Source organism: Oxyura jamaicensis, chromosome 1 (genome assembly GCF_011077185.1).
Source record: "Oxyura jamaicensis isolate SHBP4307 breed ruddy duck chromosome 1, BPBGC_Ojam_1.0, whole genome shotgun sequence".
Lineage (NCBI taxonomy): Eukaryota > Metazoa > Chordata > Aves > Anseriformes > Anatidae > Oxyura > Oxyura jamaicensis.
The window spans coordinates 78416433-78438808 of NC_048893.1; the positions used below are offsets into that span (position 1 = coordinate 78416433).

General features: G+C 42.5%; 1 protein-coding gene across 3 annotated transcripts; it reads left to right on the plus strand.

The window, feature by feature from the left end:
• Positions 1-447: 447 nt before the first annotated feature.
• On the plus strand, positions 448-20392 carry YBX3 (Y-box binding protein 3). Of its 3 annotated transcripts, none has more exons than XM_035312728.1 (10): positions 479-577; positions 617-778; positions 4239-4302; positions 5955-5988; positions 11023-11112; positions 11752-11874; positions 16825-16919; positions 18570-18741; positions 19379-19480; positions 19875-20392. In XM_035312728.1, exons 1-9 carry the CDS (start codon positions 523-525, stop codon positions 19442-19444), a joined length of 861 nt encoding a protein of 286 aa, XP_035168619.1. In that variant the 5' UTR covers positions 479-522; the 3' UTR covers positions 19445-19480; positions 19875-20392. The 3 variants fall into 3 exon arrangements, with proteins under 3 accessions (XP_035168609.1, XP_035168619.1, XP_035168628.1); XM_035312737.1 differs by having other exon boundaries at positions 508-603; positions 679-778; XM_035312718.1 differs by having other exon boundaries at positions 448-778.
• Positions 20393-22376: the final 1984 nt, after the last annotated feature.

Below are 22376 nucleotides of genomic sequence, written 5' to 3' on the forward strand. Positions count from 1 at the left end.
GTTGGGGGTCAGCCTCTTCTCACCGGTAACCAGCGATAGGACAAGAGGGAATGGCCTCAATTTGCACCAAGGTAAGTTCAGGCTGGAAATGAGGAGACATTTCTTCCCAGAAAGAGCAGTCAGGCACTGGGACGGGTTGCCCAGGGAGGTGGAGGAGTCACCGTCCCTGGGGGTGTTCAAGGAAAGGTTGGACGTGGTGCTTAGGGACATGGTTTGGTGGGTGACATTGGTGGTAGGGGGATGGTTGGAGCAGATGACCTTGGAGGTCTTTTCCAACCTTAACGACTCCACACGGCTTGCCAATGCACACTCAGCCCGAGCCTTCTTCGCAGTCAGTCTGGGCACCGCCACCCGAGCGCCGCCCAGCCCGGCGGACGCTTCCCCTTTAAATGCAAACGAGGCGGCGGCGCCAGCCCCCGCGGCCTGCGTTAAAAGTTCGGCGGGGCCATTTTGGGGCAGTAAGACCCAGCGCCGGCCCCGGGACGCCCGCCGAGCGCCGCGCACCCGACCCGCCCTGCCGCCATGAGCGAGGCGGCGGAGAACAGCCCTGCCGCCACGGCGCCCACCGACACCACCAATACCAATACCACCACCACCACCACGGCGGCCGACGGAGCCACCCCGGCGCCGACCGCAGCAGCCCCGGACGCCAAGCCCAGGAGCCCCGGCGGCGCTGCCGCCACCACGACCACCGAGGCGCCCGGTGCTGCTGCAGCCGCTGCCCCCGCCGCTGCCTCCGCCACCACCGGGGCGGCGGAGACGGAGAAGAAAGTGCTGGGTGAGTACCGGGGCTGCACGTGGCCGGGACGGGCGGTGCCGCTGTCCTCATCCCCGTCCTCCCCCCCCCCCCCCCCCCCGCCGCTCCCCGCCTCCGCTCCGTGAGTCAGGAGCCCGGGGCTGGGCGGGCTGCCCGCCCGCTGCGCCCGCGGCCCCTGTGGGGGCTCCTCTTAGCCCGCTGCTTCATCGGCAGCCGGCGGGGAGGTGTCTGCCGAGTTGCCTTCCACATGCTCGAGCCCAGCGTGGCGGCGTGCCTTGTTTTCCCGACTGCGATTAAACTGGATCAACCTGTTGAAAAGGGCCAGGCTGCAGCGAAGCAGTTCTAGTGGAAATAGGCTGCTATTTATACCCGGTTAATCTTATTTATAACCTACTACGTACAACTGCGCGACTTTGGGAGGCTAGCAAGATGAAGGTGAGGCTGGCTGCTAGTGCACAGTCCTGAACTTTGCTAACACAACATCTCCTCCGAAAAGAGAGTGCCGAGTCCTGAACTTGACGAAGGCAGCATCATTTCAAGGCAGATTGAGGTCACAGTGTGGCAGGTACAGGCGCTGGGGTAGGAAGGAGGGTAGCAAAGCAGCTGTAGGTACAGCCTGCGTGTTTTTTTCCTCTTCTGTTATCAGATCTGTGACTAATGAGTTGAGGCACACCGGTATCTTTTGGTGCATCTGGCTGCTTCTGGCCTTAACGCGGCTTGCTTCGCTCTTAGTGATGTTTTTATCTAGCCCACCTTTTGCTATTGCTTGGTGGGAGAGTGAAAGCATAAACGCTTTTTCTGGTCTAGCAGGGAACATAACCCATCACAACAATGCTTTTGCAAACTGGTCTTATTGCTGGACAAGCTTTTTAGGAGTTGTGAGAAAATGACCATTGATGGCAATTCAGAATGGACTTAAATACCTGCCTACCTCAAATGTCCCTGCTAAAGGTCTTGTAAGCATGCTCACTTAAGTCTCTTCTTAAAAAGATCCCATTAGAAGCAAGGTCTGAGACGTGCACTGAGAGTCTGACCTTCTAGGTGTAAGGGCAAAGATTAATCATCTTTCTCCTCTATTTTTCTTAGTCATGTTTTCATTAACTTAGCAATTTGGGCATGGGTAGGAGTAGTTGATAATTGTTTCCTCTGATAGGTGTACGGTGTCTCTTGGAAATACATGGACTCCTGCTCCCTAGTGGAATAGGACTCATTGCATCAACTATCTTTGTCAGTAAAACTGGTTATGGTTTCCTCTGGGCTTGTCCTTCTTCCTGCCTGATCTCTCCACTATGACAGCTTGGGCTTAACAATGTCTGTGCCATGGTCACGTGGAGTATAATGCTATTGTCTGATGTTCTTCCCCTCACAGTAATACTTAGGGGAGACTGTGAGACTAGTGCAGATAAGGAATGTTTCCCCAGTATGCATCTTAGAGACTGATGGAAGTCTACAGTATATTTTTGACAGCTTGTTCAAAATGGTGTTGTTCTAGCCAGCTCTGAAACCACGTGTGTGGATTTCCATTTGTCAGCAGCCAGCTGGCCACACAGAGGTTTGACTGCTGTTCCTTACACCACACCAGTTTTCTGGCTTTTCTGAGGGTTTCTCATAGACTTCCGGGCTTCTCTTCCTAATCTGATTGAAATAGGCCAACAGATTCAATGGCTATTTTGAGGGGGAGGAAAAGGATGATCGTGAGGGAATCAGTGGTATTAGCCTTGTTTATTACAGCAGGCTAAAACCTGCACGTACAACTAGCCCCTGTTAGTGTGCTTGTTCCCCACCCCCTTCACTTCTTTCCCTCTGACTTGTGCAGTGAGCTTTTGGATGTATACGGTGTCTTCATGTTAGCAGTAAGTGTCTGTACCCAGTGATGTCCCCATGAAACTAAACCCTGAAAGCACAGCTATAAATGTTGATGCCAAAGATAGTTATTGTTGCACAGTCAATGCTAGGCAGTGAAACTTGATTTTTATCTCTTGAAAATAAGGAGAAAACTGGGAATGGATGCTGTATTAGGTAGTCTTCTCTCTAATAACAGTCTCCGTCTTAATTTGGTTTTGTTTATTCTAAATATGAACATTTGCCAAAACCTTCACTTCTTAAAAGTGAATAAATAGTAATGGTATGGTAAATAGTCCGTTACTATTTTCAAGTAGACCACAGCAACAGTACAACAATGGACTGCTACCAGCGAACACTGCTTCTATAGCTGTGTATTGAGAGGGGGAGGTGGTCACTCTTCTTGTCTCTCAGGTATATGAGAATGGCAAGACTGTATGGGACTGAAAGTCTGTCTAGCTGTGTAATTGCCTAGTGAATGTTCGTGGACAAGAATGCGGGTGTAAAGCAAATGAACTTAATTGTTTGTAGTATGTTCCAGCCTGTAGCAGAGACTGGCTTGGACTTATGAACTGAAGATTGTCTCTAGACGTTTTTCCTTTAATTGATGCTTATTTTTCAGGAACATATGACAGGCTCTTAGCAAGTAGGCATTTGCCTGATGAGACCACTTTGAGGTATCTGCTGTATAAATTATAGGATGACTGTGTGGCACAGTACATTACATAGTATAACTGTGTGGTCAAGCTATGTAGTAAATAACATCTATTAAAGAATAGAGCCCAAAATTCTCTTTCCTACAGGTTTGGAAAGTACAAGTTTGCTGTCCCCACCCAGTTGCTGACAGGGAAGGAGAGGCTGAACTTCTTCCATCACTCTTGAGTTCCTCCCACAGGAGGAACCTATATGTTGGAGGAACAGGTTTCACCAGATCCTATAAAACACTGCAGTACGGCTTCTACATAAGATGCAAATTTGGTATTGTATGAGACAGGAGCTTGTCTTCTTCCTAGAAGCCTCAGGACATGTAGTTGGTCAGTTTATAGCTGATATTTCATGGAAGGCTTCCAGAAGTAGGAATAAAAAGGAAAAACAAATGTTGGGCTCTTTTCGTTAGGGTGAGGTTGACAAGGCAAGAAAGAGCTCATCCAAAATAAAGATGTGCTGCCTTTCTCAAATGAGAGTTGTGTGGTGTCTGTGATACTGCTTCTTTAGTCTGCTTTTCCAGTGAAGAAAGCGTGACACTGAGTGAAAGCAGAGACTTCTAAATAGCTTCAGCTAGATGTGAAACATAGCTACTGAACTAAAAGAAGTGGTGGATGGTAGGTTTACAGCTTCATTGCCTGTTTCTGCAATAAGAAATAGAGAAGGAATGAATGGCCAATTCTGAAAATAGAGCCGGGCTTCATTTTTAGATGCTGCATGCTAACTTCTTAATGAAGAACAGTAACTTAAGGCACTAATGCCTGCTACCACATTAGTGTAAACTGAAATAGAGATGAAGGTACACCTTAAGCATTACGGGAGCAGAATCACTCTAGGCTGACTTCATGGGCAGGTATAAAAGTATTTTTGTAATACTTATCATAGAATCACTTCTATATTTATGTTCTAGAGCAACTTTAACTTTTCTTTCCAGCCACAAAAGTTCTTGGCACCGTCAAGTGGTTCAATGTGAGAAATGGATATGGCTTTATCAACAGGTATGTTTAAACTATTTTGTATGCACAATGTACTAAGACTTGTGGTACAGATAATATGCCATACATTAGTTGCAACAGAGCTGACTACAGGCTCATGTGGTTAGTGGCTGGGGTTGGCCAGGCATTTAGTAAAATTGGATGCCCTCTCTGGGCCTCTTTGTACCATGTACCCTTTGTAGAAAGTGTGTGTGGGGGAGGGCCAACACAAGGGGGAGGGTGGTCAAACTGTACAAATGTAGTCTGAGTAAACATACCTCAATTCTAATTAGCTGTATGGTCTTTCATGGCTACCTGGATTTCTTTTAAAGATGTGAGGAAGGCAGGAGGATGGGGGAGGTTTTTTTTTTTAAAAAAAAAAAATCAAGTGTGTTTAGAGACTAGTCAAAACACCCATTCTAAATGCAATTAGAGCTTCTGTCATGTGAAGATATTCTAGGCCTGGGTTCACAGATCTTCATTCTCTAAATATAAATGAATATCTGAATGGCACCAGTAATAACTGAGCTGTAAGTCAGGTTCATCACATTCCAGCCTTACGTGTTTGAGACCAGTACTTCCAAGTTACTGGAGGGAATTCCAGCTTTTAAGGCTGGAATATCTGTGGTGTTGAGGAACTTAAATCTCTTGTATGAGTTATGAGAAATAAGGCCCCTGCATGGAACAGTTGTCTTGCAAAAGACATACCTGGCACTTCATTTTTGTCCTGCAAGTTGGACACTGTAGAATGAGAGAGTGCTGTTTCATGGATCTGAAGCCAGTTCCAGTACCGGAAATACTGGAATTACTATTCCAGTATCTGGTCACTATTACCTGGCTGTATATAAAAGAGCTTGAATTAGGAAATGCTCTTTTGTAGCACTTGAAAGTGGGAGCCTTCAGCTGGACATTGAGACAGCTAACCAGTTGCTACGCCAAGCTGAAGTCAGTCAGACCAAGCACAGGAGAGTTACGATGACATATCTTCACAAAGTCTTTGTGAGGGACCTACCCATTCCCTCTGCAGAGAATTGAGTGACCAGACTGTAGGGTCCAGGCTGTTTCTGCTGTATGGGAATACAGAATCAAGGTCTCTGACATCATGTTTTGCTTGCAGGAGTCTGAACTGGCTGGTGTAATCTAGACAATCTAATGACTTCTTTTCTGGTTCCCTCACCAGTGGATGCTCCTAGTGCCTCTTGTGTGGAGTTGCCTAGAGTTTCTCTGAAAGAAGAGCTCTGTTAACAGCTGTGGCCAGTCCTGTTGATAGTCTTCCTTGACCTCTAGGATTAGCAGCTCAGGTTGCAGGCCCTGTAGAAGATGGGGGGGGGAGGGGGGGGGGGATGGAATAGTGATAGGCAAGTAGTCTAGTCATAACTCTGTCCTGTGTTGAAACAAAATACTGAATGCTACACTGCAGGTTACAGGGAACCTCCCTCCTGTCCACCCCATCTTTAAGAAGAGCTGGAGGGGGGGGGGGGGGGGACTTTCTGCTCTTAAACATGTGACTGGAAATTCAGAGCAAGGTCTTGATAGTACAGACTTATACAGAATGTGTGGAATTCAGGGGATGTACAACAGCCTGGGGGAAAGGAGGTTTTTTACTTGTAAAGTCAGGGATTTCTATCGAAGTATGTTAGTGTGAAGTCTTATGACTTATCACTTTCTTTTCACAGAAATGATACCAAAGAAGATGTGTTTGTTCATCAGGTAAGAGAGCAGTAATTATACTTGCAGATGTGTGTTATCCTTGGCCTGTGGTAGGCTTCTTGTGCAGCTTCTGGAATAGCTGGGTGGCTGAGGTCAACTAATCTTTGCTGCTCCTTAGAATACTTACTCCAAATATCACATCTTGGCATGCATTTTGGGGAGGAATAGGAGGGTATGTTTTCTTTCTCTCTGAAGTCATAATTGAAGGAGTAGATATTATAAACCTTCATGCTGTCTTTTGTCTGCTCTGATTTGAACACTAAACTTCTCCCCCACCCTCAGGGAGACTTCCTATGTTTTGTAAATACTTTGCTGTTTGTCCTTCTTCCCTTCCCACACTTCATCATGCTCCTCCTGTGTCTTCTGTTTCTTCCCAGCCTTTTTTTCACTTTCAGGTCTGTTCTGTCTGCCCTCCCTGGTATTGGAGAGAAAGTGATCTAGTCTGGCTCTTGACCAGGCTGGGTTGCCATCAGCTGTTGCTGCATGAGGCAGCTGTTCTCAGGAAGAAGGGGAGGAAGACTATGTGCCAAGTGTGCCCAAGTAGGGAGAGATTGCCAAGCAGCCTGCATTGGCTAACCCTCCTTGAACTGTCAGTAGGCTGTTCTAAGTTTGTATCGTGAGTCTTGGGTCCCGGACAGCTAATGGGAAGGCAGAGGATGCTGCTTCCACGCTGATGTAAACCAATTGGCTGGCATAGATCTGGTTTTGCATCATCTGAGACTTTACCAGCAAATGAAATACTATCCTTGGAGCTTGTCCCTGTGAAAGGTCTTCAGGCCACGTGAGCCTTAAAAGCAGAGCTTTCTTCATGGTGTGACAGTATTTCCATGAAATGTAGCTGGTGAACTTGGACTCAGAGTTGGTTATAGATGGAGAGGGTATGTGCATATGTAGTTAAACATCTTGGTAAACATCAAGGGTCAGTTTAGCTCCTGTAGCTTCGTGACTACATACACCAGGCTGTTTCTCTGGGTCAAGGTTTTAGACCCATTATCCCTAAAATGGGTAGAACCAGGAGGGAGTAAGACTCATGCCTGTAATAAGTGAAGATACCAGGAAGTATTCCCAGCTTAGTTAGTGGTCTGGGAGCAGGAGCTCTCAACGTGTATACAAGCTTCTCAAGAGGTCTTAATTCATATACAAATTTCTAACACTTAACCTCCTTCCTTAATGAACATGTGTTGTGTGCACACTGATATACTCCCTTCTGGCTGCTGGTATAGCATCTGTGTGTGGAGCAAGATGGGAAGAGTTCCCATAACTGAAAGGTGTTTTGAATAGGCAGCACTGTAAAACTGTCTTGAAGGCAAACAGTGTCTCCCTGAGATGTTTGTGAAGATAACCAGCTGTCCTACTGATGACAACATGACACAGATCAGTATTTTTCTTCAAGACTGCTTGTGAAGACTCAAAACAATGAAGGCCCACAGCAGGATGCTATTATCTGCTGTCTTGTCTCACCCTTGGAGATGATTATTTACCTGCATGTAAACTGGTGGTAGTGAGAACTTGATTTTCATCTGTGGAAGATGAGGTGCTGTAGGCATGAGCACTGAGCAAAACTGGCTTGGTGTCTCAGAAATACCACATCACATGCAAGCCTGCATCTAATTAAACCTGTTTGGGGGCTCTGTATGGCAGTGTAGATTCCTCCAGATGTGGCTTACGTCAGCTGTGATCAGATGTTCCTAAACTTTTCCATCCTGAGCTGTTCCGGTACGTGGACAATGGCAGGAAGCGGGGGTGTGAAGGAGTGATGGGTCTGCTCTCCACTTGGTGATGCAGTGAGAGGAGGTCCTTGCTCGCGGTGTCCTGGCTGGGGCTTCTGCTCTGGTGCCCCTGTGTGGTGCTGGGGAGTGCTGCCTGGCCACTCAGGCAGGAGCTGCCGGGCAGGGAGGGGTGTGAGGAAGGCAAATCTGTAAGGAAGGCAATTCAAACATGGCTAAGCAAACATCCTGCTAGCAGCTCCCTCGCTGTTCTGTGTTAGTGCCTGTGCAGCTCCTCCTCCCCTTCCCCCACGCCCTGCCCGGGGAGGGGCTGGATTATACATCTAATCCCTTTAGAATAAGGTTGACCTAGTTGAACAGATACACCCTCCTCCTCCTCCCCCAGCACACACATAGTGGGGAGGGAACAGCCTGGTCTCATGATTGGAATGGGGGTTAACTCTCAGTGAGTGTCTATTGGATGCTATTTATAAATGAGCACAGATTAAAATGCTTTTCTCTTTAGGGCATGCCTGGCTTGCTTTGAATTAACCCTTTGTCTTGTGGGGGACCTGAGCAGTGGTTTGGGGAAGGGCAAGGCTTGTTTGGCTTTGTCTTGCCTGTTGTCCTTGTGTAGTTTGCTCATGTGAGGTGCTGTTGAGGGCACGGTGTCAGTTAGGTGCAGTGCAAGCAGTGGGCATTCCGGCACTCACTCATAAAGGAGTGTGAGAGGGAAGGGGGAGGGGGTTCTGTAATTTTAACACCATTAAAAAAAGTGTAGGTAGCTAGAGAAGTCTGACTTGCTTCAAGCTTGCCTCAAGAAGCAGTGAGGGGAAGCTTGTGCAGCAGAAGAGTAATCTTTTTCTCCATATAACCAGACTGTATCTTCATGCAGTGTTTGTAGTGCAAGCTGGTATAGATGTACCAGTAACTGATGCAACAAATTTTGGCTATCACTGTGACAATGCTGGATGTGCACATGATGTGGTGATATCATGAGGGTACAGAACTCTTCCAAACAAAGTACTGAACTAGCTCTGAAGTTTATCATAGCTGTCTGTTCATCAGTGTTCCCTTGGGAAAGGAAGGGCTTTGTGTTAATTGTTCAGTGCTGCCTGTGTCAACACAAAGGCGCTTAAGCCTGCAGAATGGTGGTGAACAGTAACAGGGAGAATAGTGTTCTCTCCTCTCTGGATATACAGAGTAAAAGTCTTTTATCTATGCTTGGAGCTTAGGCTTGTTAGCAGCTTATTTCTTCAGTGTTTACCTACAGCTGAGATAGTAGTAAAGCCATCCACTTACTGTTAAGTTTAGAGATATTCTCAAAATTATTCGTCTAGGCTTTTATGAATAAACACCCCAGCCTACTGCGTGGCAGTCTCTATCACCTACTGACAGATCATTCAATTGCAAATCTGAATCCTGAAGCTTTTGTCTGTAAGTCTGAAACAGTACACATGAAATCCTGTTGATTTAATCTGCCATTATCTTTCTTCAAAGTTTGAATAGGTTGATTAAGTACACCCTCTGCTGAAAGGATGTCTAGTCTTCTTTCCCCTGCCCTTACAATGAAGCAATGAAGGGGAGGAGTTTGAAATGCAGCTTGTTGACATACATCATGTGCAGAGTGTGAGACTTCAGAGTCATGTCAGTTGTCTCAGCTCAATGGTAGTGAAATAATTAAACCCTATTCTACAGTGAAGGTAACAATTTTAGTGTTAGTACTTAGCGTTTATGGAAAACCTAGGACTTCCAGGTGATTTTTAGTAATGGGGCAGTTACTAAGATGTCAGCAAGAAAGCAAACAAAGCTGTCCTGGCTGAAGGTGGGAGTCTCTGCTTGTTGTGGTGGTTCACAAAAGAATGTACTGGAGCAGCTCGTTCTCTTCCTCTTCCCTATCTATTCTCCTCCTATCTATTTTCTTCTTTCCTATCAGAAAAATTCCTGGATTGTTTTTTGCTTTGGTAGCAATACTATCTACACTATTCTTCTAAGGCTTAAGAGCCATTCAGGGACACTGTGGTATACAGAGAAACTGGATGGATGTAGGGCTATAGGGCTACAAGGACAGGCTGGCCTGTTGCCTGAAACAAAGGGGATTGTTTTCAGCAACAAATGAAAATAGTTTTCCTAAACTGGTCAAGCTCAACTCTAAATTGACTAGAATTTTTCTTTTAGTACTTCAGTGGGAAATATTTTTGGGTTAGTGTTGACTGAATGACTATAGTTGCCATGCGCTGGTAATAATGTCTCTGATCTTCATTCTGCCTGCCTTTCTTAGACTGCAGACAGATATTACAATTCTCTATTTTATTCTGGAAATATACTTTACTACCTAAGCAGGATTTGTGCATTTTTATGTACTGGATCTACATTTATTTCCTTCATGCTAACAAGTCATCTGTATCAGGAGACTTTGAGTAGATTGGTCTTTAATCAGAGGACTTCAGTAAAAAGCTGGTTCCCTAGATTGTCTTATACAATGCATGTGTGTTTAATGTTTTCTGATCTCTTTCAGTTTGTGAACCTTTACTTAATGAACTGGCAGTAGCCTTCCCTTGCTATGAATGCCTCTTTGAAATCCTGGAAATATTCTACTAACTGAAAAGCATCCATAGCTGATAGGCTGAAAATCACTCTAGGATGTTTGGGTGTTCCTGTGAGTCTGTGGTTAGAGGATAGGATGTCAGCTGGTTCTGATTCCAAGCAGTGTTAATAGAATTTCAGGGATCTCTGTCTGGAAGAGATGACTGTTCTGGTAATATTCTGTTGTGTTCAGCAGGGACTTTCCTAACTTTCTGGGGTCTCCCTTACAGTGCTTAGGTAAAATGCATTTTTTTATTACTCCATAGTTAGTAATTCTCCTCTAGTTACAAAGAGTTGTCATGATACCTTATAGTTAATGCCACCTCCTACAAAAGAAGGTCAACAGGTCTCCCAGTGACTCTAAAGGAGTGGGTCATAGTTGTTGCTGAAGCTACTTCAGTATGGCTTGCAGGAGACCAGCACTCCATTTGAGTGTATGGAAATACAGAAAGTTTTTGATACTTAGCAGGCTTGAAATGAGGAGTCCTGGGGCAGCAGCAACCTTTACGCTCATGAGTGTTGAGCAAGGAGTAAACCTTGCTAAAAACTATAGGGAGTAAGAACTCACTATAGGAAAGTGGAGGGAGGGGATCAATATTTTTGAAGTATTCTGGTGTGGTAACTGATTTGGTATGCAGAGTTGAGACAGTAACAGGAGAATACAATCCTTCATCTCCCTGTAGATGAGGGAAGAAATAAGATAATGAGTAAGATTAACTAATGTATTTGTCTTTATCTAAAGACGGCAATAAAGAAAAACAATCCACGGAAGTATCTGCGCAGTGTTGGTGATGGAGAGACTGTAGAATTTGACGTGGTCGAGGGAGAGAAGGTAAGATTAATACAGAGTAATGGAGTACCCATCACTCTCGAGGGAAGTTACACAGAGCACTATCTGTACATCTGGTGTTTTGTCTAATGTGTTGATCCCTGGGTTGGGTGGCACTCAGAGCTCTGTAGAAGATCCATTTTTTAAATGGCTTTATTGAGGTGTAATTAAGTTCTGAGAGATCTAGAAACACATCTTATTGCTCCTAGAATTTTTATCTTGATAGAACAGTTAACATTAGCAGTCTGGAGGCCTCAACTGATACATGTATTTCCATGAATAATTTGTTTTGGAGTCTAACGTAATGACTGTAAGGAACTTGAAGGTTCTTGAGCTTCTACTTTCTCTGTCTCAGACAATTTCTGAGCTGTTTTTTGGATCTTTAATTAGTGACTTCTTCCTGTTTTTTCCTACCCTTTGAACTTAGTCTGGCTGGTAGGATCTCAACTCATCAGCTTATGCAGTCATAACTCCTGTGTTGCAGGGTGAGAATAACAGACCTGCTTTTGCACTACAGGAGGAAGGGATCTATGTAGCTGGGAACTGTTGTTATACTTATGCAAACAAGTTTCTCCTTGTTTCTTCTTCTGGCTCAGGTTCTTTTTTCACAGAACTGTGGCGTACTTTTTTTTGGCCTTTTAGGGTGCAGAAGCAGCTAATGTCACTGGTCCAGATGGAGTCCCTGTAGAAGGAAGTCGCTATGCTGCAGACCGGCGCCGCTATCGACGTGGCTATTTTGGCCGACGCCGTGGACCACCTCGGAGTGTAAGTTTGACTTCTCAGTGATGGTTGTCCTATCTCGGCTGTCCTCCATTCTTGTCAGGAGATGGAACAACAGGCTGAATGGTGGCATGTGCTAAACTGTTAATGCTTAAGTTGTTAGTGTTCTTCAGTAATATTCTTGAATACTTTTGCTTTGTCCAGCATATCATTGATGTTAATACTGAGTCTTATTACTGGGTGTCCTGTAGCCTTTTTCTTAGCATCTTTCTGAATGGTGTTAGAGCATCTTTTTGGGTGTTAAGGTATCTTCTTGAGGAGCAAACACAAGAGTAAAACACCTAGGTGGTTCACCATGCCCTTTACCTGAAGGAATGGAAAATATTTACAGTGCCCAAAGTAATATAACCATCATTTGGGAAGGTTGCTTAGAAAACCTAATTTCTTTACAAGTTCATTGTTTTTGCATGGCATGGTAGTAGTTTGACTAGTTGAAATGTTAACATATCTTCCCTTCATAGTCCCCTGTCTGCATCAGTACGGTGGAAAAGCATTCTTTAAACCAGCTATAAACCACTCTTTATAAGATCTGTAAGCCTTCCTAAACAGCTTTTCCTACAAAATTTTGCAGAAGACCAAGTATGTGGTACATGGCTATAGTTCTAGTGGTTACTAGTACTATCTATTTTGTGCTTATGCTGCATTGGTAACTGGAACACAGTGCAGGCCTGACAGTGTCTCTTTTCCTAACCATTGAATTTGTGATCACTATCACACAGGAGTGTGCAAATAACTCCAGGACTTTCATATTGGATAAGTTTTCATCTGAGCAGCATAACTTATGATCTTGAAAGTTGGCAGCATGGAGGCAAGCAGAAGCCCTTCCTTACAGTCTAGGTGTTCATATTGTTTATCCCAAGGTCTCTTATTTAGTCCTGTTAGACACCACTGATACTTAAATACATGAAAGGTGTTCTTTGAGGTACTGGAGTCTGCTGGAAGTTGGTGATGGTAACTGATGCCTTATTACTGAGTGTCCTTGTTTTTGTGGAGGTAGTCTGCAGCTTTAGCTTTCATTCCATGTGGTAGAGAGCTAGAACACTTGGTTTTGATCAGCTTTTTGATATGCTTCCAGTCTTATTTGTTAGCTTCAGCTACCCATGTTCCAGTATTGTTTCCTTTTGCTTTCCTAAAACTTAAAATCTCCCTCAACTGTATTTAGTGAATGGTTTAGTTGATAGTATTGGTTTTATCTTGGAGCTGCTTCAAATTTTAAATGAGCAGACATATCAAAGCTTTAACACCCCTGTATACTGCTGAGTATGGAAAGTAGTTGTTTCCTTCTGCCTGAGGAGTGATAATGTGAGACCATGTCTTGGACATGGGGAACATTAAGTCTCAGTTCTTGCACAGGGACATTCTCTTGAATGTATAATGGAAACTCATGCAGCTAAAACTCTGGCTTGCATGTGACACTGTTTGGATCCCAGTAGTTGAAAGTACGCACAAGGGGGACAAATTGTGATGTACTGTTTTTTCATTAGGCTTGTTTATATCCAAGTTCCCATGTTAGTGTTGGGAGGGGCAGTACTAGGCCTTAACTGCTCTGTGACCTGGTGCTTGATATGAGGTCCCTCTTGAAAACTGAAAACATACTGGTCTTTCTCTGGTACCACTTCTAGAAGAATTACAGCCTTCAGAACCTGCAAATGCTCACTTAAAGTTGTTAACCTGGGTGCTTATTGCTCATGAGGCTTTTTCCTTCCATTTAGGTTGTTGGTATTCCCCTGAATGTGAGACCTGCCCACCAGAGCACTTATCTCCTCTAGATCTGGTGTAATCTGTGAACTGAGAGCAGAACAGAATTTACTTTTAAGATTTTGGACGCATAGTACCACCCCCTTAGCGTACCATTCTTTGTAAAGAATGAGACTGTGACTGCAGTGACGTTGGCCAGCATCTTTAGCACTCCTAAATCTATCATATCTAGTTCCATAGACCTGGATGTGTAAGATTGTCATGAGAAAGCATCACTTTTGACCTTAATTATGAGTTCTCAAAGAATGCCAGCTTTGACTGCAGCTATGCCTGCTAAACTCTTCATGTATTGCAGCGGAGTGTTCTTATGTTCTGAGCTAGCCTGAGGGCTGACCAGTTCTGATGGACCTTCCTTACTGACTTACTGATTGATTAGTTGCCTGAAAAGTAAAAGCTCCGTTCTGAGTGTCCTAGTGGAGTGAATCCTTTTTCTGAAGCATTATTTCTTTGGGGGATTTTTTTTCTTGTATCAGTTAACACATTCTTCATATTGCAACTACGAATCTACTGTATTTCAAGAGGCTTCTTTCCAATATCCCTTTTTCTTTGAGGCCTCTGCAAATCTGAACAGAATGGTAAAGCGAAGGGGAAAGGAAGGTAGCAATGTCTAAGCCATAGCAGTATGTATACGCTATTTCTGTGATACTGTTCACAGCTGAGCTAACGGTGTTACTGCTGGACTTGAAGAGGTGTTTCCATCTAGCTATCTTGCAGAACTCTTCTGAAACTTGTTGGGTACTCAATAGTACACTATTCTTAGACTTAAGTGTCTCAAGGAAGTTCAGTTGTTTATAAGCAACTGTTGTTGCACATCTGAAAAAGAAATTTCAGTGTACCTAGGCCTGATACACTTCAGATCTACTAGGGTGCAGAAGTGACTCTTCAAGAACTCAGTTCCATGTTAGCAATACTTTATTTACTAAAGAGCAAAGGGTTAAAAAAAAAGTGTTATAACTTAAAAAACAGTGCTATAGCTTATGAATGGCGGTAATATTTAGATATAGTTTGAGGTGAATTTTGATGCAGTGGTCTTCCGGTTTTAGGAACTTCTAATTGCTTTCACTTAGCAGTGTAGTTCAGCCTTGTGGACCAGCAAGAGATAATTTATCCTTGTTTACTCCATGTTTTTTGGCAAACTTTAGATGCTATACATCGTTTGCCGTGCTAGCTCAAATATGTCTGTATTCTGGATGTAATTTGCTGAGCCTGTTTCTGAACACCTGTGACTTTCTTCAAGAATGAGAAGAACCTTCAAGAATATGAATCCTTTAACCAGCTTCAATGGACATTTGTCTGGATTGGACTCCACAGAACCCTCCAAGCAGAGATGCTTCTTAACTGCATTCACTGAAGAAAAGAGGCTGTGGTCTTCCACAAACTGTAATAACAAACATGACATGGAGCTGTAGTCAGAATGTTAATACAGTCAATGAATCATGAATAACCTTGAACTGATGATGTCATCTAAATCCTGTGAACAAATGAGTCAGAGATGGGCAAAATTGTTTGGGAAACATTTTAAAGGCTGACATTTCATGTGCAGATGTGAACATATAAATGGCTCACTCAATAGCTTTTGTACAGTACTGAAGTGGAAGAACATGAATTAATTGGAGGAAGCAGATGAGTAAAAAGCACCTTGCAGTTACAGCTAATGCTTAAAAATACACTTATTTGGGGAGAGGATAAAGCTTCATATCTTCATGGAAAGTACAGTATGTCTGCCTATTGTAGGAGGAAAAATGTGGAGTGAAGCTGGCCAACTTCATACATACTTTTTTACATTTATCTTTTAGGATAACCTAATGTATTAACAGGTATCTAAGAAGCTTTCAGTGGAATATGTTGAATGAACAGGACTGTGTGCTAGAGATGTAGTGATGTTTTAATAATACAAATGAAGTTTTCCCAGTCAATGAATCTTAATAAATTTACTATTGGTATAATAAAAGGAGATCTCAAAGCTCAAGTTCTGGCTTCTGGTTACACTGTATCAGAAGTTAGTGAAACAATGTAGTAGCTTTATTCTGGAAGCATACTTGACTTCTGGCCAGCAGACTTAGGTAACTTTCAGTTAAATGAATGTATTAATTTTTGTGATACTATAGAGGATGCAGAAAACTATGGATACTTTTAGGCTAAGCAATTCAATGTTTTCAACTAGCTGTGCAACCCAAGCAAACTTAAAATACTGAAGCATCAAAACTCAGTTCAAGGTGAATAGGAAAACAGTGTCTGCATTGTTTTCCAGTAATGCTTCATCAAGTTCAGTCAATCCTTTTTGTCATTGTCACTATGGGAAATGTTGTTCTTTATCTGAGATTCCAATGCAGGTTTCTATAGGGAGAATGTAGGCTTCCATAGGGAGGAATGGACCTAGGCTGCCATTAAAGGGCAATATTGAATTTCTATGTATCTTTAAAGAGCAGCGAATGTGATGCTGATTGTCAAGTCCTATAGGAGAGGTTTTGGCTGAAAACGGTTTTGCATTCCTCCTTACTGTTAACTTTGGTGCTTTAACTTCTGGAATGCTGTCCTTTTGACAAGACCTTATAGGCCTTCATCATTTCTAATTTCTGGTACTGTGTGTTAAAACTGATTGAGATTCCAACTGTTAGCTCATGTGTTGGAGGAGAGAAGTTATAATTATGCTGGAATATGCATAGGAAGGAGGGAGATGTGAGGGAGAGCTTTCTCTAATGGAGCCAAACCAGAAGCAGTCTGAAGCAACTTTGAGCATGATGACTTTCAGGTAGCTATTGTAATTCAGAAGTGTCCAGATCAATGGCTACCTTTCCATAATGCATTTACCTCTTGCAATTCAGTGACATTTGTTTTGAAATGCACTCTTGTATGTGTTAGAACTGTTGGCTTCCCTCTTTCACTAGAAAGAGGGAGGCAACATCAGCTGGTGACTTCTTTTATCTGCTCCTAGGAGGAACAAGAACATCCGTTAACTCTTGTTCTGCCCCCACTGTCACTTTGCTAAAACAAAAGCCTTATGGCATGGTATCTGTGCTTTGAATGTAGAACCTAATGTGTTGGGATCTTTGTACAGGTTTACTGTTCTGTCTGAACTGGTATTCAATTCCTTGGGCTATATAGTCAATGTATACCTGTGAAGAAAGATAACACTTCATTTTTGTTTTGGTCTTTTTTGATTTCTTTTGCTTGCAGGGTGTTGAGGGAGAAATCAAGGATGGGATCACAGAAGGAGGACAACTTAATCAGCAAGTCCATAGGAATCCTACGTATCGTCCCCGCTACCGCAGGTTTGTACTATTGTCTCTGCTTGTCATTGTAAATAAATGCAGTCTATAAAAGCTTAGAGCAGGAAGTTGTATTCCCTGACATTCATGTACATTTGAGTGGTAGGGAGAGGTGAGGAGCATTTTAATAATTAGGAGAAAGGTGTAATAACTAAGAGTAAGGAGGTAACTGAGCAGTTTAATGTGACTATGTTACTCAGAGCTAGGAGTAGGTCAAGAAAGGGCAAAGTTTTGTATTGTTACTTCTCACAACTGAGCAAAACATAGAAGTGAGTTGGAAGCTTTCTCGTCCTAGCTGAACTCTTATGCTTCCTTGAACAATGGTGAACCCAGATTCCACTCAATCTGGGACAGGTAGGCCCAGTATCTGCAGGGGCACTGTGTGCTCTAATACTTCATGTAGGTTCCATCCACATGTAGTAGTGTGGTAGTTTGCGGTTCATTGCTGGGCTACTGGTCTGTCTGTGTCTAGCACAGTTCTGTGTTGCTTAGGCTTGTTTCTAAGCACTGGTGTCTCTTGTAGGTACAGAGAGAAGCTTACTGTTCAGGAAAAATTCAAGTCATGCCTTATCTCTTAGAGGCCATTAGATTTTATGGTGGCATTTCAGTTAACTTGTAGTATCCTGTGCTGGTGAATGGATCCCTGTAGGGATCCATAAAACTGGGCTAAATGGGTGTTTGAAGACCAAATAGGCTATTCTTGGGTTAAGTCAAAGTTTAGATTGTATGTGAGCACTCATGCTTTCCAATGGGATATGCAGCATAACTTGAGTGACATGTTAGTCATCCCTTCAATTGGCCAGCATAGGATTTTTCTTTATTTTTCAGTCTTTATTCTGACATGGCACTCTAGCTTCCATGTTTTTGCACTGAGAGAGCAATTCCATAATTGAGTAATTAAATGTAGTTCAAAATATCAGTATATGAAATACCCAGCCTCTGACTGTTAATCATCTTGAGATGTTGCCCAACTTTTTAACTTTAGGTAGAAAAGCTTATTCAGATTCCTGACTTCTTGTGACTTGTTCCTGTTTCCTCCTGGAGGATGAGTGACAAATAAGATAACTGCTGGATTGTGTTTGCTGGTGTCTTTCATAATTCCTTATAGAGACTACTTTTAAGGAGCTGAATTGTATTATTATGCAATTCAGCAGACCTCACTTGCTTCTCTAAATCTTGTCCTTGTTTTATGTGGTGAAGAGGGGCAACATTGTATTAGTTACTTCAGAGGGAATATCCTGAAGTGGTTCACAGGTGTAATAGGAATTCCTAGGAATTAAACAATTCAATTACAAATAGGACTAGGCTAGTCCAAGGCTAACTTGGCAGAGTTATGTGGCCACTGTTGGCTTGTTTCTTCTCTTATCCAGCAGTTCAGATGGCCTAACTACCTCTTTATTATAAGACAAGCAGCAGAACATGCTGATGTAATTCCAGTGGTGAAGAGACACCCAGGCTGCTTGCCTATTCCAATGAAACAACTTTTTCCCTTAAAGTACATGACAGCCAAACTGCAAAGGGATTATTTGCTAGTATTTGAAACCATTAAGATGGTACTTGGTTAGAGAGAGGTCTTTTTCTAGGCTGAAGTTAAGGTAGTTTAACCTTCTCAGGATTCCCTTGTACTTAATACATATTTCCCTGCCTCTTCAGAGGTCCCCCACGTCCACGCCCTGCCCCAGTGGCAGGAGAGGCCGAAAACAAAGAGAACCAGCATGAAGCCAATGCTATGAGTCAGCAGCCACTTCGCCGTGGGTATAGGCGCCCATACAACTACCGGCGTCGACCTCGTCCACCCAATGCGTCAGCTCAGGATGGGAAAGAGGTAAGCATGCTCCTGGCAATTCAGCAGAAACTGAGTTTTGATGATACAAATATTCATGAGCCTCTGTTCTGCTGGGAGGATTTACCAGGTGTATTGGTGTGTTGGAGGTTACTGATGGCTGACTCCAAGATGCTGACAGTAGAGGCAGCTGGTTTCATTGCCTGTTCCTTATGAATTTTTTGAGCAGCTTACTTTAAATGGAACCAGCAGTGGGATAGGAATTACTTCTGGATAATTCTTAGTTGGAGTCACTAACACTCTTGAGGTAGAAACATCTCAAGCTTCCTCAAATATCCTCAAACCATTATCTTTCTAGGATAAGAACTTTGAAAGCTTTGGATCAATTTTCTGAGCTGCTTGAACTAGATGAATCCAGGTTGTAAACAGATTTTACCTAGTGAGCAAACTTCTCATTCTATATCCACCTGAGGTAGTCTCCTCCATGTCAGAGCTGTATTGAAAAAAGTGCCAAAAATGATTTGTGTAATGCTTTAACTGTAAGAAATATGCTGAAATTATATTTTCTGAAGATTCCTTTTCCTTGCTTCTATAAAAACCTGGGTTATATTGGTGCTGCTGCTGAACAGAGAAGGGATTTTTTTAGTCTCTGCCTCTAACAAGGTTTATTGTGTCTCAGACAAAGGTGACTGAAACACCTGCTGAAAATCCTGCTCCAGTGACGGAGCAGAGTGGCGCTGAGTAATGTCCAGCTTCCCCAGGCACCTTTACCATCTCTCAGGTAAGGAATATGGATAGGTCTTGTACTCCAACTGAAACAGGATTGTGTATATTTCTAGTACTTTGAGTTGTGGCTGTATCCACATATATCTGGTCATCTAGTAAGTTACATGTAACTTCTGAGAGCCTTGTGTAGGTGAATCAAGGAACTGTCTACTGTTCTTTCTCTCTGTGAGAATAAGTCTTGCTTTATCTGTATCTTCAGTAATATCTGTTAATGAATTGGTGCTATTTTGCTGTAGGAAGATACTCTATTTTCAGTTTATAGACAGGATATGCCAGTTATGCTTAATCTGTTAATCAGAACACTCACCCTTCTGACATCCCACCTTTTCAACAGTGAAGTGAAATTAAGTTACGTATTTTGTGATATTTTTAATCCATCTTTTCAACAGGTGTCCTAAAGTACAACTCAAAAGTAACACCAAAGAAATATTCAAGCAATAAATAGTCAACGATGATGAAAGCAAAGATTCGAAATATCAGAACTTAAAAACAATACCAGCAGCTGAGATCCAGGGAACGCCTGCAAGACAGATGCATGAAGAGAAAGAGAGCGAGATTCAGAAAGAGCAACCTCCCCAGTTTCAACAGCAACTGTGGGTTTTTTCTTTTTTAGAATGTCAATGTTTTGCTAGTATTGAATTTTTCAGTTTTTCTTTTGGTATCAAACTGAAATGAAAAGGGAAAAATACCCAACCAAAGAACTGAAATTGAAATCAAATGCTTTTTTATTGGATGCTGGTGCTAAACCTCCCAAGTGTGTTGAGTTTTCTTTTTTCTGTGCCAGTCCTGCTCACTGCAGGACACGGGGAGGAGAAATTTCCGCTTTCCTTGGTAAGATCTATTTGAAACTGCAGAATGGGTGACGTTCCTCACAAATAAAGGTGATTTCAAGTACCAAAAAAGCAAATCCATTGAAGTGTTTGTTCTCCTTTAAAACAGTGAATGATTATCTTACTGCTTCAGCATTTGTGTGAAAATGAGAGCTACATCATTAAATGTATGAAGATGTGTCTTGTCTAAAACTATGCTTGATGATACATGAGCAAGGACATGGCAGTGTTAAGTAAGGCTACTTGAATGCAAAACAACTTACAAAAAACTATACAATGGAGCTATAACTTACAATGCCTTCTGATTTTGTGATTCAAATAGCTGTTTTTCTGTTACTGTCTTCCAGCAGGAGTTTAAAAGATTAGGAAAATTATCCTGCTAATTCATTCCAAATCTGTTTTGCAAGGCTATTCTGTTCTGTAAACAGTAGAATCCAAGGTTCTCTTTGAGATTCCTATACGCTCAAAAAGATAGCTAATGTAATAAATACCACTTCATTCAAGCTTCTGTTCCAAAATAGTGTCAGTAAAATTTATTAGCCCCCCCAACTTTTTTTATTGAAAACAGTAAAATACTGTATCTCTTCTGTGTTGAAGAGCAAAGTTCTTAACTGTCATACTAATGCATCTGTTTGTGTTCCTGAAGTTTGGCCTTCCTGAAGCTTGGATATCTTGCAAGTGTTATCAGTCTCCTTCCAGCTGCTGAATATGGGTGTGTTCCTTCAGTTATCTTGTTGCATGCTTCATTCTCCAATATGTCTCAAATTTTTCATGTTTGTCTTACAGTTGCTGTTATTCAAACCTTGGGTAGTGTATTTGTATCCTTAAAATACCTCTTCCTGAACTTAGCTATACAGTCCTCACATAGCCTTTATTGAATAACACTTCATGTAAGCCCTCTTGGTACAGAGCAACACTGTACATGGGTATGACAAAGGAGTAGAGATTCCTGGCAGGTGAGTTCTGTCCTCATCTACTCCAGTTTCTATGTTCAGGAAAAAGGCAAGGATTTGGACTGAGATCTCTCAACAACTTATGTCAATGTGTAAAACAGCCCAACTTTGTAAAAAAAAAAAAAAAAAAAACTGAAACATGGGCTTGCCTGCTAAACCTTTGTAACCTAAGCTGAACTGGGTTTATAATAAGAACTGGGAAGCAGAACCAGTAAATACTAGTACTGGCAGAAATAACATTCTAAACAAAGGGTGGGGTAATGTTCTGATGAAGATTGATAAGTTGAAGCTTACATTGGAAATGCAAAGTTCTCCCCTAGGGCAGGCCTTCTCAATTCTATTTTATAATGTGTCATTACAGCCTTTTTGTATCAGACAATGTATGACTTGGTTTGCTGGTTCTTGCATACTTGTAGGCATCCATGTCTTTTCCTGCAGACAGGTTAAGTACATAACAATGGACTGTAAGTTTTGTTGTGATGAGCACTGTAAAAAGGTGGTAGTGTTAAACATCAGAGCACTTACTGCCCTTAACAGGTGTTTAAAGATCAACTCCATTCCCTCCTCTCTAAGCTGTGGAATTAGACTTGACCTATCTATTCATGCAAAATGAACCAGTGCAGACAGATTACACTGTCTGTTCCGGCCTCTGCATTAATGATAACTTAAAAACAAAACAAAGTTTAACTGATTTGTGATGTGCCTATTACGTGTTACCATAAGTGGATAAGGAAAGAATAACTAAGACCTGAGGAAACAGAATTCCTTACTACTATATTTGAGGTTAGAGAGTGGCAATGTACCAGTGACCCCTTCTCTTACTTTTGTGACTGTTACAAAAAGCATGCTTTTCCTTAAAATACTGTACAGGAATCACCTATGAATAACAGCTGCACACGTTCAGGTCACATTAGTAGAGTTCCCTGAGAGTGAGCATAAAGCTAAACTGCTACTTAAAATTTTCATTACAAAAATCTTCTGTACTGGATGATTAGATGTCAACCTAGCAATCATGATTACTGTTACAGTTTAAATTGTGAACGCTAGATGGGGATGTTGATCCATATTCTTTATAATTCTGTAAACAAAACTTGTACTGTGCACCCCA